General features: G+C 43.5%; 1 protein-coding gene across 1 annotated transcript in view; it reads right to left on the bottom strand.

Annotated features, from left to right (window-relative positions):
* Bms1 (BMS1 ribosome biogenesis factor) overlaps positions 1-17,030 on the bottom strand; it is a 36,226-nt gene extending 19,196 nt beyond the window's left edge. Inside the window, exons 1-12 of the mRNA XM_085840097.1 lie at positions 16,767-17,030; positions 15,892-16,100; positions 14,865-15,055; positions 13,948-14,027; positions 11,188-11,376; positions 10,536-10,678; positions 9,349-9,470; positions 8,874-9,067; positions 5,624-5,763; positions 2,276-3,036; positions 1,952-2,053; positions 799-956 (exon numbers count right to left, since the gene is read on the bottom strand). Coding sequence (XP_085696223.1) covers positions 799-956; positions 1,952-2,053; positions 2,276-3,036; positions 5,624-5,763; positions 8,874-9,067; positions 9,349-9,470; positions 10,536-10,678; positions 11,188-11,376; positions 13,948-14,027; positions 14,865-15,055; positions 15,892-16,067 — 2,256 coding nt within the window. The 5' untranslated portion in view covers positions 16,068-16,100; positions 16,767-17,030. The remainder of the gene's footprint in view (positions 1-798; positions 957-1,951; positions 2,054-2,275; positions 3,037-5,623; positions 5,764-8,873; positions 9,068-9,348; positions 9,471-10,535; positions 10,679-11,187; positions 11,377-13,947; positions 14,028-14,864; positions 15,056-15,891; positions 16,101-16,766) is intronic.
* Between the last annotated feature and the right edge of the window lie 1,319 nt (positions 17,031-18,349).

Below are 18,349 nucleotides of genomic sequence, written 5' to 3'. Positions count from 1 at the left end.
TAAACCTAACCAAGGAGGTAAAAGACCTCTGTAATGAAAACATCAAATCACCGAAGAAACAGACTAGAAAGTAAAAAGACATCACGTGTTCATGAATTGGTAGAGTTAACACTATGAAAATGCCCATCCAACCCAAGTTATTTACAAATTCAATGCAATCCCAATGAAAATAACCACTACACTCTTCACAGAAATAGAACATCTTAAGATTCATAGGAAACCAAAACAGATCCCAGAGAACCAGAGCAACCCTGAGCTTTAAAAGAAAAGTAGCCGGGCATGGTGGCACATGCCTTTAATCCCAGCACTCGGGAGGCAGAGGCAGGCGGATTTCTGAGTTCGAGGCCAGCCTGGTCTACAAAGTGAGTTCCAGGACAGCCAGGGCTATACAGAGAAACCCTGTCTCAAAAAACCAAAAAAAAAAAAAAAAAAAAAAAAAAAAAAAAAAATAAATAAAAGAAAAGTTATTAATGTTCACACCAGTGGCTGAACATTTCCTGTCCACCACAACACAAGTTCAGAGTCCAGTTAAATTCAGAACCAGTTACTGCTTGTGTGCAAGAAGCACTCTGATACAGGGAAATTATCTCCTACAGAAACAAAAAGCCAGTGACGAATATGTAATACTAAAGTCAGAAAACGTTCTAAAATTTAGTTCACTGCATTTGAACCTGTATGTGGGGAGGTAAGGGGATGCTGGGGACTGTGAGTCTAGGGCATCCAGATGCTGGTAAGCTCTCTGTCACTGATACACTTCCAGCTACCTCTTTCCAAAGTCAACAGACGATTCAGCATTACCTCCTCTAAATCCCAATCATGAGGAGCCTCCACAAGAAATCTGGAGCAGTCCAGAGAGTCAGCCTTGTGCTTACACCCTCTATCTGGCTGGCTGACATGAAACAGCCCTCCAAGCTCTTCTGCGGTGTCTCCATCTTCATCTTCATTATCCTCTGTCACTAAAGAAAAAGAGAATAAAAACTTCAGTCCTAGAAGGCTCACTGCCCTGAACCAGTTAAACCACGCTTCTTAGAATTCAAGGGACTGTGGGTCTCTGATCATTATAGACATGTAGTATCCCTGGGACACTCACTAAGAGCCAAAAGGCCAAAAAGCTAAAAATCTACCATTCTATATGTCTGGAAGACTTATCCTCTTGCAAAGCAGCAGCAGAGACCACGGAGGAGTGAAAATATTGGAGCTGGGGAGGGGAAGCCATTTAAAGGGAAAGCTCTTCTCTGCACAGCTCCCTCAGAACTGCCCATCACTAAATGTCTAGAGGCAAAATCTAAATGGAAATTAGTACAGGTGACTTGCCAATTTTCTTATCAAGGGGCAACTTATATCTGCATTTTTTTTTTCAAAAAGAGCTTATAAACAAGTTTAATAAATTATAAAAATAAGTGAACATAGGCAAAGAGAACACAGGGCTCTCATTCTCACAAGGGGGCCATCTTTCACAGCTCCAACACTAAACTTAACAAACAAATCTCATCAGGAACTTTACAAAGTGACATAACGAATGTCAGACTCATTAAACTGCCAAAGCATCTGAGCAATGTATGTTGTAAGACCAATTTACAGCCCTTGTGACGTGATTGTAAACACCTGCCAAGGCCAACAAAGGCTCAGCAGGTAAGGGCGCTTAGCACAGCAGCCTGGGGACCTGAGCTGGATCCTGAAAACCAATAAAAGGTGGACAGAGCTCGTCCTCTGCCTCTACACATACACTTGGCATCAATGCTCTCCACACCATAAACGTGTACACACACACAGCAAGTAAATAAAAAGTTTAAAATATGTTGTAAAAATGTCTGGTAAATGCATAAAAGCTGAGCCAAAAGTAACACAGGTCAAAGTCTACTCCCAATTTTTATGTCAACGCCCTCTTTTCCTTCTCAGAAAATACTCTATGAACCTAAAACATTTTGAGCTCTAAGCCAGAGTTCTTTACCTGTCCCATAAATCAGCTTTCGAAGATTCGGAGCTGCTTGCTGCTGCCTGAGAAAGGCCTCTGCTGCTTTTCTGGAGAGGTCTTCCTTCCACTTCAGAGCACCTGAGAAACCAACACCCGGTTACATATGCTCACTGGCCCCTGCCTCAAACTCCAAAGTTCACTCATCCTAAAACATGTTCATGACATATTTCAGTCGTTAACAAATCCAAAGAGCAGACTCAAAAGTGCAGACACCCTGTTAATAACAACTGTTTGAGTCCCAAATTGATATGAGGAGCTAACTCAGTTTAAGGATGCCTGGCGTTTCTGTGGAGTCATTACCTGACGTTTCTACAGAGCTGCTGTTTTCCTCCTTGTAATCTTCTTCCTCTTTGAGTAAACTTTCAATGTCGCTGGTCTCATCAACCAGGTTCCCCGACGCAGGTTTCTGTCCGCTGTCCCGCTGAGGGAGTGCAAGCTTCCCCCTAAGCTCTCTGGGTTCCGAGTCTTCTTCCTCTGCACTGAGCCCAGAGTCTTCAGACTCATCCTCAGATGGAAGCGCCTCCTCGGCTGTACAGTGGCCAGAGTCAGAAGTGGTGAGGGCTGCTTTTCTCACTGGGGAAGGCTTCTGTGCGTCCGCATGCTGCCTCCACTGGTGGGCTGCTGACGGTTTCTCCTCACTGGCTCCTCCAACAGAGCCGAATTCCCCAGTGTCCCTCTCCCCTGAGGAGGCACCGTCAGCACTGCTTTCATCCGCCTCCTCGGCCTCCTCCTCGCCCCCAGAGCTCCTCTCAAGGTCATCATCGCTATCAGCAAACGCTGGCGAGTCTGCCTCACTGTCTTCCTCCTGCTCCTCAAGCTTTGGTCGTTTGCATCCCCTACCCATCATGTAGTTACCGCTGCTGCTCTCAGCACCTTCTTCCTCTGCCTCTTCCGCCTCATCATCACTAGAGCCAGGTTCCATCCCGTCAGCTTCAGACACATCTTCTTCACCTTCACTCTCTTCCTCTCCAGACTCATCTTCTGTATCTCCAAAAATGGCTTTCCGACGCACTCGGCCCGTTTCCACATCCACCTGCTTTTCCTCTTTCGGCATCCACAGCCTATATTGCAAGTAAATAAAAACCAATTCAAACTGTGCAGTAAGTAGCTAATGCCAGTCCACTATGCAAAGAAATGAAAGGCTAAGGCAGGGGAGGGTTCAAGGTTCTAGTCCTGCCTGGGCTCAGAGTAAGTTAAGACTTTGTATGACACTCAGTAACTTAGTGAGACCCTGTCCCCGAACAGAAATTTAAAGAAAAAAAAGGACTGAAAAGGACTGGAATCAGAGTTTCCTGGTAGAACTCTGGCCGGCCTGTGCAGAGCCCTGTGTTCATTCCTTAGCATTTTTAAAAGAAAACAGTACCATCATAGTTCCACAGACAGCACAGAAAATTGATGACAAGCACGTAAATAATTAATAAGCAAACTCACAGCTCCCTAATGACACACTTGCAAAGCACTAATAGAGAGAACATGGAGACTCTTATTAGAAATAAACAAAACTTAGTACAGGGAGATGACTGCCCCATGGGGGGGTTGGGGGGGAGATCCATCCCATAATCAGCCACCAAACGCAGATGCTATTGCATATGCCAGCAAGATTTTGCTGACAGGACCCTGATATAGCTATCTCTTGTGAGGTTATGCCAGTGCCTGGCAAATACAGAAGTGGATGCTCACAGTCATCTATTGGATAGAACACAGGCCCCCAGTGGAGAAGCTAGAGAAAGCACCCAAGGAGCTGAAGGGGTCTGCAACCCTATAGGAGGAATAGTATTATGAACTAACCAGTACCCCAGAGTTCGTGTCTCTAGCTGCATATGTAGCAGAAGATGGCCTAGTCGGCTATCACTGGGAAGAGAGGCCCCTTGGTCTTGCAAACTTTATATGCCCCAGTACAGGGGAATGCCGGGGCCAGGAAGTGGGAGTGGGTGGGTTGGGGAGCAGGGTTGGGAGAGGGTATAGGGGACTTTCGGGATAGCATTTGAATTGTAAATGAAGAAAATATCTAATTAAAAAATTGTTTAAATAAAAAAAATAAACAAAACAATTTAGATTTTAGGAAAAGCATTCAAAAGGGTTTAGTACAATCTTCAAAACTGATTCTAGGTCCAAAGGGCAGTGTAAGCCTGGGTGGCCCTGTTGTGTCAGAAACTACTATACTCATACTAAGATTAATGAGGATGTGCCAGGAAGACACGGAAGACTCAGCACTGAGGGTCAAATCTAGGACAATGTAGGCATGAGAGAAAAATGACAGCAAGGAGATGGTAACCCATAAAACAAAACCAAATCCAGTCAACCGTGATCCAAAAATCAAGCAGGGAGGGAGGGAAAGCCCTTGTTAAAGAATGGCAGCTGGCTAGAATTCAGAGCAGTGCTCTGTGGGTTGGCTGACTCAACTTCTTCGTGTTGCTGAGTTTGTGGAGTATGATGATACGGGCCGAGGAGATAGCTCAGCAGTTCAGAGCACTCACTGATCTTACAGAAGACCTGGGTTCTGTTCATTGGCACAGAATCATTGAGATGGTAAAGCTATGGGATAAAATTAAAACAGTCCCTAAGTGAAAAACACAAATAACAAAACAATGACTATATAAAAAATGCAAAGACAAAGAAAATGCTCACAATATTTAAATTATAGAGTATTTGTGATATATGTATGTATGTGTGTGCTTACTGAGTTTATGTATACCATCAACATGTAAGAGGCCAAGGTGGTCAGAGGGTGTCACAAGTCCTTGGACCTGGAGTTACAAGCATTTGTGAGGCAACAGATGGGTGGGGAGCACTGAGCCCAAGTCCTCAGCAGAAGAAGGAAGTGCTCTTAACCACTGAGCTGTCTCTCAAGCCCTGGGCATAGTAACCCTTAAATGTACTCTTTAAAACCTTTCATTTGACCATGCTAAGCACTAATGCATAGTATAATAAGCTCTCCTGTACACAGTTTATCACTTCAGGTTGGTTCTGAGGATGAGTTAGAACAAAGTCAGTGTTCAGCAAGCACCCACTCAGGAGCGTGGTGCATAAGCACATACCCAGGCTGACACCTACCATGGTAATAAAAACAAAAAATGTATGAAAGACTTTCAGAGACAAGGCATGTGCCTTTGCACAGAACCCGAATAAACATCTAGATACTACTCTAGAATTTCAGTCACTAAAAGATATCCAAGTGGTCTCCTAGAAAATGAAAAGCAATCAGTGGAAAGTTTGTACAGTATTTGAACATTATTCTGAATACTTCTGTTGAAAACAAGTCTTGTCTTTTACTAACAATACAATATTAGGCAATGCTTTGTAAGTAAAAAAGTCAAGAAACAGATGAATATTCACAGTAAACCAAAAATTCTAGAGTCAAATCCATCAAAATAAAAACTGTGACGAATGGTAGGTAACATAATTTTTACTTTTAACTTTTTAAAATTAAAAATTAGAAAAAGAGCCAGTAATGCGGGTCATTGGGTAAAAGCACTTGCTGCCAAGCCTGACTTTCTGAATTTCATTCCTGGAACTGATATGGTAATAGAAAACCAACTCTGACAATCTGTGTGCATGCACAGACACACAAAGTAAATGTTATATATACATACATACATACATACATACATACATAAGTGAAAAAAATTAGTAAAATGGTAGACCTACCCTTGATTATCTATGTCTTCTGACCCCAGAGGTTTGGAATTAGAGAAAAGTGTCACTCTACTTGAAGCCATCTTAGCATCGATACTGGCATGGGTGGAGATGAGGCTCTGGACCAGTTCATGCGTAGGGCCTGTTTCTTCCTGTCAAAGTCAGGAAAACTGCAGGTGAGGAAAGCAAGAGGATTCTGGAAACATACTGGCTTCATCATTTCTCATCACAGGCCAAGACAGCTCAGCAGTTACAACTGCACACTCTCATGCAGAAGACCTGAGAATTCAGTCTCCAGCACAGCACCCACTCCAGAAGTTCACAGCCACAGTAACCCCAGCACCATAGAGACCTGACAACACATACATGCATTCATATATACATATAAACAGACACACAGAGGCACAAAAAGTAATTTAAAAAGATCTTATAGTTCTAAAAACCTTTCTCACTGTTTTAACGAGAGAAGAAAATACTGGCGACAAAGCCTACAGCTGATTCCCAACAACATAAGTGTTTCTCAAGTTCATGCAGTGTATCAATCAACCCGAAGCCCTTAGCTAGGAAAACACCAGGTCTCACAATTGTAAACAAAAACTATTTTAACTCAGTAAGATTACATTTCAAAAAACTAAGAAAAACCTAAAGTCTCTATCACTCCCAAGACTCAGGGAACACTGTGGAATACAGGGTAGAAAGAATGGAAGAGCCAGAGGACAGAAACTGCTATGCAACATTCCTCTGCACAGGGTAGGGCCACTGTTGTCATGAACTCTGACAGTAGCTGTGCTCTTCTGCACAAGGTGGAGTCTGTCAATGTTCTCATTAGGGACAGAGCAAGGTTCACGAGGCCCCATTCCTCCTGGAGGAGCAAATGGCAGTAATGGCTGCTGAGGGTGGAATCTGTGGTTTGGTTTGTACGAGTAAGGGTGTTTTGCATGCACATTCTCATCCCTGTACCACTTGCATACTTTTAGGCCTGCAGAAGTCTGAAGAGGGCATCAGTTTCCCTGGAACTGGAGTTAAAAGTCAGTTGTGAGCCACCATGTGGGTGCTGGAAAGGTCCCACAATCTCTGGTGGAGGAAGCAGTGCTCTCAACCTCTCTAATCTAGGTCTAGTAAAAAAAAAAAACAAAACTCCGTATCTATTCTCAGGCAAATAACCCTAAATAAACTCAGTGGGTGATTATAAAAAATGGCCAGCTGGAAAGAGTTTCATCAGGAAAGGAGAGTGGCTATGAGGGAGGGAAGCATGTGTGAGAACTGCTAAAATCCATCACACACACACAGCCAGAACGAGTCACAGAGTTAGGTAAAACACGTCAGCAAAAGAGGAAGACTGAAAAGGCGTCCACTAGCGTGAGGGACGAGAAAGTAATTGGGGTGACAGATCAAAATATAATATATACATATATAAAAATATCAAATAAGTATTTCAAAACAAGAAGAGTATCTCAAATTTCTTAAAACCACATGTGGCTCTAACCTAGGGATTCAACAGGAGAGGAGGATAATTAACCAAGGATGCTTAGTAAAGCCTCAAGAAGTCACTATTTTATATCTACCTAAATTATTCATAACACATACAAGTACATGTACACGTATCTTACACACACACAAAAGATCTTAAGTGAAGTATGCCACTTAGTGTGACACTGTTCTCCACAAGAGCCACAGGCTATCTAACAAAACCCCAATACCCAGGATGAGACATTTCCACCTGAGTGATTGGTCAGGGGAGTCCAAGTGACTCCTACAACAATATAGGCCATTGCTGTTGCTCTTGGTTGCTTCTCTGAGGTTGAAGGTCCCTATTGCCAAAGATACTGCATACTTAGGGCCCAGAAGTCAGAGGATTCAAACTGGATCCAACCTGAAAGCTCCTTCCTAAGGCCTGGCTTTCATAGCACCAGAAAATACTAAGCAAGCCAAGAGAAGGAGCAACGAATAGTCCTACCCAGCTGTGATGCCAACGAAGCACAACAATGACGAATGTAGCAAGATGTTCCTAAAAGTGTAATTCCAAAACTTATATCTGGCCAATAACCTACAGCTGCCTAATTGGACTTAAGGCCTGATCAACTGGAGGGAAATCATGCCTGGCAGTGGCAAGCTAACCAACCAGGGGCTAATAAGTCATAGATTTTAGAGGACTTACTACTACCACTGCACTACACCAGCAAGACTATCAAGTGCACTCTAAAACATATCCTTATCCCCACAGACAAGGGTAGCTATTACACCCCATCAAAGGAGCCTCTCTGTATAGCAAATAGAGACCATTATAGAAAGCTATAAACTGCTCACAATGCCAGTTCAACAGATCAACAGATTGGTTGAGAGCCCAGTCCTAACAGACATATCTACACTACAACTCCTGACCTAAGGTTCGTAGAACATCTAAGAGGATGCAGAAAGATTTCTAAGAACCTGAGTCCCTTGGAGTTCTGTGGATAAGACTGTTTCCTAGAAATGACAGGGAAGCTACAGCCCTGAAACCTCAACAACATGGCTGCCTAATCAAGACTGCACAAGGATACCATCAATAGACATGGTAATGTGGTGGGGGAACCTCACATCCCACCAGCAGACAAAGAACTACAAGCAACTGATGCCTGCTGAGGGAGAAAGAGTTAGTCTTACCCAGAGATGAGTCCCCTAATTAATCATCCCATACAATGTGGTCAGCCCGAAGCTCAAATACACGCAAATACCATCAAATGGACTCAGTTATATTATATATGTGTATTTACACACAAGAATATATTTATAAGCAACAATAATAATCAAAGAAAAAAAGGCCAGATATTTAGGGAAGAGGGAATTGAAGGAGTTGGAGGAAAAGGGAAGAAGGAATGTGATTTAATTTTGATTTTTAATAAAAATACCACCAATCACTTACACAGACAAACACACATGTTCTTACATACCACCCCAACCAGGGTTATAAAAAAGAAAGACAGACAGACTGACTGACTAAGGAGCTCTGTAGACCTAGAAAGCACTGCAGTCTTCTAGGAAGACGAGCGCTGACAGGCATCGTGCTGGCAGTAGTGCCAACAACTGAGGACCTCAAATCTGCAGAGTATGAAGGATAGTGTTGGTATTTTCTCTTGGTACAATGGAAAGAAAACACTTTTATAATCAGTTGTTTCATAATAAACTTCAATTAAAAGAAAAAAGCTTCAGTAAGGAGAATATGAACATGCTATTTGATAAGAAAAGATTCGTGGAGAATAATTCAGAAGAGAGCACTTCTTACCGCTGCCTGGAAGCCATGGCTGCCACCTAGGTCGACATAGACAGCATCTTTGTCATACAGCACACCCCCAACCCCAGAGAGAGGCGCATAAACCAGCTTCTCCTTCTCATTCAAACAGCGCTTCTTTTGCTGTTCCGGAAGAGCACAGGGGTCTGGGAGAAAGCTGACATCACTGGTGACAAAATCTCCCACGCCTGGAAGATAGAACCCAGGAAGCAACTTGCCAACAAGTCAAACGTTCAGAAAACAAACCGGTACCGACTGCTGGAAAAAATCATTCCTGTGTTTGAAGGCCCGAGGCAGGACACAGAAAAGGCACTAAGCAGTGGGCCTTGCTAGCTAGATAACTGCACTCAATCAGCACTTGGCAGATGATGCATAGCTGGGTTATCTTTAAAAATTCCAGAATACGGCTCTGCCTTGCTCAGTGTTCCAAGAGGGTGACAAATATCAAGTGCTTTAGAGTAGACGATACCTGGCATGTGGATCTGGCTGTTATTTTTCAGGTAGGCTCCTCGTAAATAACCATAAAGAGACACCTTTCGGTCACACTTGATGTTTGTGCGGATATCCTCAGGATTTGTCAAATCTTCCATCCTAGGAAATAAAATACAGTCACATGGCAGGAAGGAACATAAAAAGCACGCATACTTCTCTTCATGTGTTGACAACTCTTGTTCACAGACTGAGAGCACAGATCAGTGGTTCAACACTGGGCAGCAAGATCAAACCCAGAGTTTGATCTCAAACTCCACAAAACCAAGTCTCGCTCCTTAAGCTCATCATTCAGAAACAAGGAAGCATGGGCGACACCAGAGGACAGGCAGCCAAACATGACTGCTTCCACCAGGCTCCACAGATACGCGATGCACTCCACAAAGCACTTCTAAGGGAGAGGACAGATACCCTCACTGGGTCAGGGAAAAGCAGAGCACAGGCTCAGAAAAATTCTTTACTGGAAAGTTAAGATTGGTCTGCTGGCTGAGGCCTTTGGTGAGCTTGGATTCCTCTAAAGAATGGTACTACGGGGTAAGAAAGCTTGAAGAAAAACACAACACAGGTGCTGAGTGACGAGAGCCCTGGGCACAAGGACACCATCGCAGATGCCCCAAAATCTTCCCTTCTTCTGCAATTTTTGTTTTGTTTTGTTAAGGAAAAAAAGTCAGGTAGCAGTGACAATGCCTTTAATCCCAGGACGAGGCAGGAGGCAGGAGACAGGAGGCAGTAGGCGAGAGGCAGGAGAGGCAGGAGAGGCAGGAGAGGCAGGAGAGGCAGGAGAGGCAGGAGAGGCAGGAGAGGCAGGAGAGGCAGAGGCAGAGGCAGAGGCAGAGGCAGAGGCAGACGGGTCCCTGAGTTCAAGGTCAGCCTGGTCTATAGAGCAAGTTCAAGGACAGCCAGGGCCACAAAGAGAAACCCTGTCTCAAAAAAAAAAAAAAAGCCAAACAAAATAATAAAGATAAGGAAAAAGAAAACAAAAGGACAATGTTGGGACTCAGCCCTCTATGCACTGAGCTGTACTCCAAACACTGTAAACATTCCATAATTATCCACTCCAAGGCATCGCACCTTCCGGTGATGCAGGCAACCTTTCTTAAATCTTAAAATTTGAGTTAAAAAGAAACACAGAGACCAGGAAGAAAGAAATTCACACTTGTATTTTACCTGTCTGCCAAGATGTAAGGATGAGAAGTCTGCCATGTGAGAGGCCTAAACTTCATAACTGTAATAAACCGGCCCAGGTTGTGAATCTCTTGGTTCTGATACTCTCCATGCACCATTCCAGAAAGGTAGAATAGCTTGGCACCCTAAACAGAAAAAAAGTAAGAATGAATGTCAATTAAACCTATGTCAATACCATAGAAAGCAAGGTCAATGGAAGTTACTGTTTGGTGTTTTCCAAGCTGGCTGCCTTCTTCAGCATGTGTCATGCGAGGGCCTCACAAAGCAAACTCCTCCCAATTAAGCACTGGCATATGTGGAGAAGGCACTGAGATTCCTGAGCAGAGAAAGGATTTTGTGACCAACAGGCCACAGCGGTACAAAAAGGAGAAGTGCTAGGTCCTGGTCCTTAGCTAGCAGAGACTTCTGAAGCACTGCATCAAACCATGACCAACAGAGTGCATTGTCTCATGTGTATGCACAGAAGCAAACGCAATATACCAAGAGGCCCTGACAAAGACCATGTGGAGGGAACAGGCCAAGGGCTACAAACACATGCATACAGGAAAACCCTAGAGATGTGATGAATAGCTCTTCACTCTGGCTACTTTAAAGGATTAAAACTGATAGGACCCAATAATAATTTTCCTCCTACCGGGTAGACTTCTGTCCAGAATCTATGCTTTAACCGCTTCTTTGTCTTCTTAAGTTGCTTGTTATGCTTGAAGGAGTCCAAATGGGTGAGAACTCCCATAATTTTAGGAAACCCATGTACTTGACAGATGTTTAGAAACTCAAATGTCTCCATCTCAAACCCAAAGCTGGCATCTATAAGCATTAGCACCTAAAAACAGAACACAATTTCTCAATGAAGCCATGAAAATACTCCACCCAGACCAAGAGTCAGCAAATTATGGCCCATGGTCACATCAAGCCACTCACTTGTTTTCTTAAATATTCAAAAGAATGTCACAAAAGATATCTCCATTAACATTCATATCCTCAAATTTACAAAATTATTAGTATTCCAGTCATTTTAAAAACACAAGGCTTATTCTACATTGTACTAAGAGTAACACTTAAGTAACTCCCAAATTTATTTATTTATTTATATATATTTAAAAATCAGTATAGGTTGATGTGGTCAGAGAGAGATGGCTCAACAGTTAGCACTTGTTTTTACAGAAGACCCAGGTTCAATTTCCAGCACCCACATGGCAGTTTACAAACATCTGTAACTCCAGTTCTAGGGGATACAACACCCTCTTGTCACCTCTGCAGGCACCAGACGTGCAAAGGGTGCACAGAGCCACATGCAACCAAACCATTCATATACATAAAATAAAATAAAATAAAATAAAATAATCTTAAACACACACAGACAAACACACAGTTCTGTTATCCTTAAGGGACAGCTTTAAAAAAAAAGTAATGAAAACCACCAGTTCAAAAGCCCAATTCAGGCTCTGTGTGTTTCCTGTAATTAGTACTGTATAGGTTTTTTATTGTTAAGCCCTGACCATAGCACAACCAGTAAGACTGGGAATCCTATGGATCCTATGTACAGTTGCCAGGGAGAAGTGGGAAATCATCAACCATCCTCCCAGCTGTGATCCCAGCTACCATGGCGGCCTGCCAGGCAAGTTATGTTCACACTCAGATGGCCACTGTGCGGGTAATCAACTGCTGTCTGACTGGATCTGAGGCCAGTTCTATAGCACTCAGGCCTAGCACTGTAAACCTGGTTGAGAGCCTGTGGCTGGAGAGGTCACAGGCTCTCGAGGAGAATCTACTGCTGGTGTTTTGTTAAAAGGACACAGTGTCAGACTGCCCTCTAAGTAGTTATATTTAGTGGGAGACAGAGGCATGGAGTATTCTGAGTTTGGGGTTAGCCTGGTATATATAACAGGTTATAGGCCAGCACTCAGAGCTCACAGTTAGATCCTGTATCAGGGATCAAAAATGAAACAAAACAAAAAACAAGGAAACAAACAAACAAACAAGAAAATTGATTAGTCTGACTCTTATCCTTTTTCAGAGATCCTTTTTGCAAGTGGTGGCAGTTAATAGATTCATGGCTGGTCAAACAACTGTAGAATGCATGCCCTAAACAAGACATCAGTGTTACTGTATCTCCTTCCCCACAGCTCAGGAGTACTGCAGAAGACAGGGTGAGAGGATGTTAAAAGCCACGAGATGGGGAAGAGTGTACTCAAAACCTCCCTGTGACCAGGACAAGACTGAGAGCATCAGCATTCCTTCATGTACGATGGGAAGTTACTGGATGCTGGGAAGAGGAGCCAGGGCTCCAGTAAAGAACCTGACTCACATAAGCAGTCATAACTAAGCACAGTGAGTCAAATAAATCCTTAACTAAGTAGATATAAAGTCATCAGCTAAGGTGGGTGGCAGACACCTTTGCTCCAGCACTCAGGAGGTAGAGGCAGGTAGATCCCTGAGTTTGAGACCAGCTTAGTCTACATAATGAGTTTCAAGACAGTCAGGGCCATACAGAGACGCCCTGTCTTAAGAAACAAAACAAAATAAAACAAAACAAAAACTCAAAAGCGCATCAAAGGGGTCTCGTTGGGAGGATTTCAGTAGGAGAGGGGGAGTTACGGGATAATGGAGGATGAAAACCACCCAATTCTGTATACAAATGTGGGAAGCATTCAAACAGTGAGACAACGAAGATCCTACAAAACGAAAACGTATGCTCAAAAAGAAAAGGGAATGGCGATTCCCGCTCAATCCTAGCACCTGTCTTTAATCCCAGCACTCAGGAGGCAGAGGCAGGTGGATCTCTGAGTTTGAGAACAGCCTGGTCTACAGAGTAGTTCCAGGACAGCCAGGGCTACAGCAAAATCATGTCTCAAAACAAAACAAAACAAGAAAGAAATATAAAGGGTTCATCCCCAAACAATTACCTTAACTGTTAGGAGCCTCAATTTCATTATATGTAAAGTGCACATAATACCTGAATGAGCACATTGGTGGTTATGTGAACTAAATTGACAGAAAGCCTTTAGCATAGTAGCTAGGAAGCATTCAAGAAATGGCAGGCATTGTGCAAGCAAGTATTATGTGTGCGTGCATGTGTGCACTGACATAATCTTGTCTTATACGTGTATATGTGTATGTATGTATCGATATAATCCTGTCTTGTGCATATGTGTGCATGTGTGTATCATATACTAATGTTGTCCAATATTTTCTCACCCTATGCATTTCTTTAAGTTTGAGAATGTGTTCATGCACATTCCATTTTTTTGACAGTATCAATGGTTGCCATAATTTCAACCACTTCTATCCTATCTTTCCTTAATAATCACAAGTATTTCCTTGCAAATGAGATAAATAACCCATCACATTGTCACACTCTCCATTGGGAACCCAGGTCACCCTATTGACTTACCAGATCTGCTACTTTAGCTAGATCAATCATTACATTGATGTCACACCCACACTCAATAATTGTAAGTCTGCGCTTTTTACCTGTAAGTACAAGGATGAAACTTTTACATTTTAAAAAACTTGAGAATACCCTATCCATTAACTTTATAATGTTCTTGTTTTTAACTGTAACATACCTTTACAGTACAACTCTAGACAGTTTGTAACTAATGCCCATGATCCTGCTGAGCTACAGGCCACTCTCTTTATCTCCATCAAAATTTCTATACTCTCAATACAGCTAAAACCATCAAACCTAACCTAGCAGCATGTTCACGGGACAGGCATATGCTCCTGTACTATTACTATAAACACAGTGATCGAGGATATCCCAAAGATAAAAAAATGCCCTACTCCATCACTTCTTTAACAAGGCACTTCAGTTCCTAATATTACCATTTGGAGAATTTACTTCATTTTCTCTCACTGAAGCACCCAAAATCTAATCCCAGCACTCAGGAGCCAGACTGGAGGTCAGCCTGGTCTATATACCAAGTTCCAGGAGAACCAGAACTATATAGAGAGACCCTGCTTCAAATACAAAAATAAACAAAAGCGCACAAATTATCATAGAGTAGCTTTGAGAAGGTAGCAGTGTGTAGGGTATATGGGAGCTCACTTATTGTTAAATGAATGGGCTCACAGTAACCAGACCCAGTCCTAGGCCTTTCCAAGAAGCACACTTGGCAAAGCAGACCAAGCAGTCAGCCTGAGGAGGTACACATCAGCATTGTTAGGTCTGAGAAGTTACCTTCGGAGTTACAGGCAAGTCAGTAAAAGCAACCAGGTGGTAATCGGATGTAACAACATCGGTGTTATATATTCTGTTTGACCAAACAGCAATCCCTTGGCACAGCAGTCTAAGGAGGCACTCCCTACCTGACACAATTGTCACAGGGCCTCTGATCTCACTCAATTTCTGTCTGGTAAAATTCCGAATCAGGCATCGTATCAAAGTGCTCTTTCCAACTTTTGGAGGTCCCATCACCACTACCACTATTGGTGGGGGCTCCAGTGGAGTTCTGTCAACCACTGGAATGTGATGCTTTTTCGTCTTTAAGTCCTGAGTCCTATTTGTTTACAAAAATAAAACAAAACAAAATTTACTTCCAAAACACAAAAGATCTTTTAAAAGTCCAGATGGTATAGAGACCAGATAAAAACATGGATACAGTTAACTTTATTTTAACTGGTTAACTTCTAACCCCCTCCTCACCCAAAAGTTATTCTTCAGTAAAGATAAAACAAATGACTAAAAAATAAAGTTAATAATCAAACACATCATGACACGGACTTGGCTTTAATGTTTAAGAGAATTTAGGGGAACCATAGTGACGAGATGTTATAAAACAAGTCAGGTGTAGGAGACAGGGTAAATGTTCTATCAACTGGCTATTGAACTTGTGCTCTGAATCTGTTTTCTTATCCACAGATGAGAATAATTCTTAATTTCTTAATGCTGTTGAAAGAATTCAATTAGGTAACATTTAAAGGAAACTGCTGGCTATATATTATTATCTCCCTAAATACAGCTATTTTAGTATTTTACATTAAATTAAAGGTATGGGCGGGGGACCACCAACACTTTAACTGCCATGGAGATATGTAAAGTTTAGGAGATTTTTTTTTTCTGTGATCTAAATTGTATAAATTCTTCTTCTTCTTGGACAAGAAAGAAAGGACAGAAAGAAAGAAAACAAAGAAAAAAGTAGGGAAAGGCAAAGGGCAGGTGTTAGAGGGAAAACGCTTCTTTGGCAGAGCTCTGACGTTTTAGGAAAAGCCATACGGCATGCCTACTATGGCACGCCTACGTCCTTCAGACCTGAGTTAGACTGACAAGGCAAATGCCATCTAGGAGAGGCTCCCAGTACTTAACGGAAGACCCACTAAGCCCAGGTAAACACACCTGTGAAAGGACCGCGCCATCCGCACAGCTGACTGCACTGCGAAAGCTTTGGGGTTTCTCTTCCGGGCATCCTCTTCATCTCCAAGCTGTAGGTCCTGCAGGTGCCGTTTCTTTTTCTTCTCGGCTTTAGGCCCACTGTGCTTCTTCCTATGTTTCTTGTGGTCCTTGGTCTCCATGGTGGCTATTTATCTACTACAAATAAGTCTTACCTACACGGAACAGGGAGGACGGTGGTGGTAATCAAATTATAATCAGGGCAACATAGGAGGGCAGTAATTTAATTTACTTAAGTGCTGATGTATTTGTTCATTGAATGGAGGTAGAAAATGTTTAGCCAGTATCTTCAAATTCACGTCCCTTTCTTACGCCATAAAGTATAAGAGTTATTAGCAGCACCAACACTATCCTTCATATTATGTTTTATGTTGAAGCCATTTCGACAGTGCTCATTTTTTGTGATGACAGAAATACATCCTACCTGCTGTTCTCAGTACAGAAGCCTTGTTGTGAACTACACGTGGTTACAGAGAATTTCAAGCGTACCTTCGGAAACTGAAAACGATCTTAAGTTTAAATTAATTTTAAACTTAGTCGCACGTGACTAGTGTCTACTATTCTAGGTAGCTTAGGGTGAAGTATCCTTTTAACTTAAAACGAAAACAAACATACAAGTTTAAGATATCCGAACAGTGCTAGGCAGACCCGCCTCCCATCCTGGAGGAAGCACATTTTCCCCTCCCGGTGATCTATTTTTGCTGGGAGAAGAACTCGCAGCCGAGCTGGGCAGGAGCCCTCCCTGCTCGAGTGACTCGCTCCCGGTCCAGCACTGCACAAACCCACGCCCTCCGCACCTCTCCGGCGGCCGAGAAACTTGCCTTCCAGCCCAGACGTAGCCTGGGAGCAGCCTGTAGGGAGGTCGAGGACCGACCGAACCGGGAAACCGACGGACGTCGCCGACGGGGCTCGCGAAAGCACTCGGACTCACGGCAGCAACTGCTCCAGCCCGCAAGCACGACGCCGGAAGCGGAAACTGTCCTTCTGCTTGTACCCGTCGGAGGGAAACGAGCAAAGAAGAGGGGAAAAAAGGAACCCGTGGACGGACGACTTTCAGGGGAAAGCCGGAAGTAAGCTCTGGGTTGGCTGAGGGTTGCGCAAGCGCACTTTCAGATTTCGCACGGACTGCCCTCTCCTTCGGGTCCCTGCGGGAAACGTGCTCCAGCCACTCTGAGAGTCGGGCTCTCAGCCAGCGCGACCTGGCTTCAGAGGATCCGCGGGGCGCTGCGTCCTGGCCCGCTTATTTGAGTAGCAGAGGAACGCTGGAAGGACGCCCGAGTCATCGCCAGTCCCAACATTGAAAGCTGTGAATTCCGCCGCCCCACCGGCTAGGCAACCGCTCCTTGTCACCGCTGCCAGAGCTGTCCTCACGGGTTTTCAGCTCTCTGCTGCCCTCTTGTGCCAGGACCGACAGGCTGAGGGCAAGGGTGCTCCTCTGTGCTCCTGGAGAGGGCGTTTTCTCCAGAAAACGTCTTAGCTTGCCATTTTGTGTGCATGTGTGGCTATGTGTGTCTTGTGTCTCTCTGTGCTCAGCCTTGCATCCCCAGAACTCAGTCCAGTCCCGCCTGAGGAATAGCCCTCAAGCCCCCAGTCCCGGTTATTTGCTACAGCTATGCTGGACTCAAAACTGAGCTCATCTCAAGGAGAATAAGAAGTAGGGTTTTTTTTCCTTGCGCCAAATAAGAGTGACTGCGTCCTGGGAATACGGATTCAGGTTCCCACAAAATAGCATGTTCATGCAAAACACAGCTCTCACCTCAATGAGCCAAGAACATGGGTTCATTTGCCTCAAACTCCCCCATTTTGTACCTTTTAATAGCACACCAACACAAAACAGCTCTAAAGGTTCATATGGAAATTATGAAACAAAATCAAAGGTTTAGCAAATGATAGTTTGTGAGGTTGTCCCTCCTATTTCTCTCTCCCCATCCTTTGACTATCATTCCAGTGACCATCATTCTAGCCTTTCTGCACATTCCAGAGCAACGCCCCAATTTCTGCAGGAAGTAGTTATAGAAAAGACTACATTGCCCTTTATCATCAACAAAAGGATTAGAATGTAAGATCGCAAACTGAGACAAATGGCTGACAGAGGTGTCTATTGAACAAATCAAACAGCCCTCAGTCCCAACCTGTGACAGGGCCATCCTGCCTGGCAACTATCCCCCTAGCTGAACCACCAAGTGAGACCTATGAGAAATTTCTCATACAGACCAACACTGGAAGAACCCAGGGCAGACACCATAGAGAGGGTACTTGCTAGCTCACTCATTAGGCTTATGCTTGCCTTATTTTCTTACATAGCACAGTATCACTTGCCCAGGGAATGGTGGTACCCATAGTGGGCCTGGCTATCCTAAATCAATTAATAATCAAGTCCAGCCCTTCAGTCATACCTATAAGC

Source organism: Mus caroli, unplaced genomic scaffold (genome assembly GCF_978045245.1).
Source record: "Mus caroli unplaced genomic scaffold, Mus_caroli_1 scaffold_7, whole genome shotgun sequence".
Taxonomy (NCBI): domain Eukaryota; kingdom Metazoa; phylum Chordata; class Mammalia; order Rodentia; family Muridae; genus Mus; species Mus caroli.
Note: the sequence above shows the minus strand (reverse complement) of the source record. Positions and strands in the feature narration are given on the sequence as shown.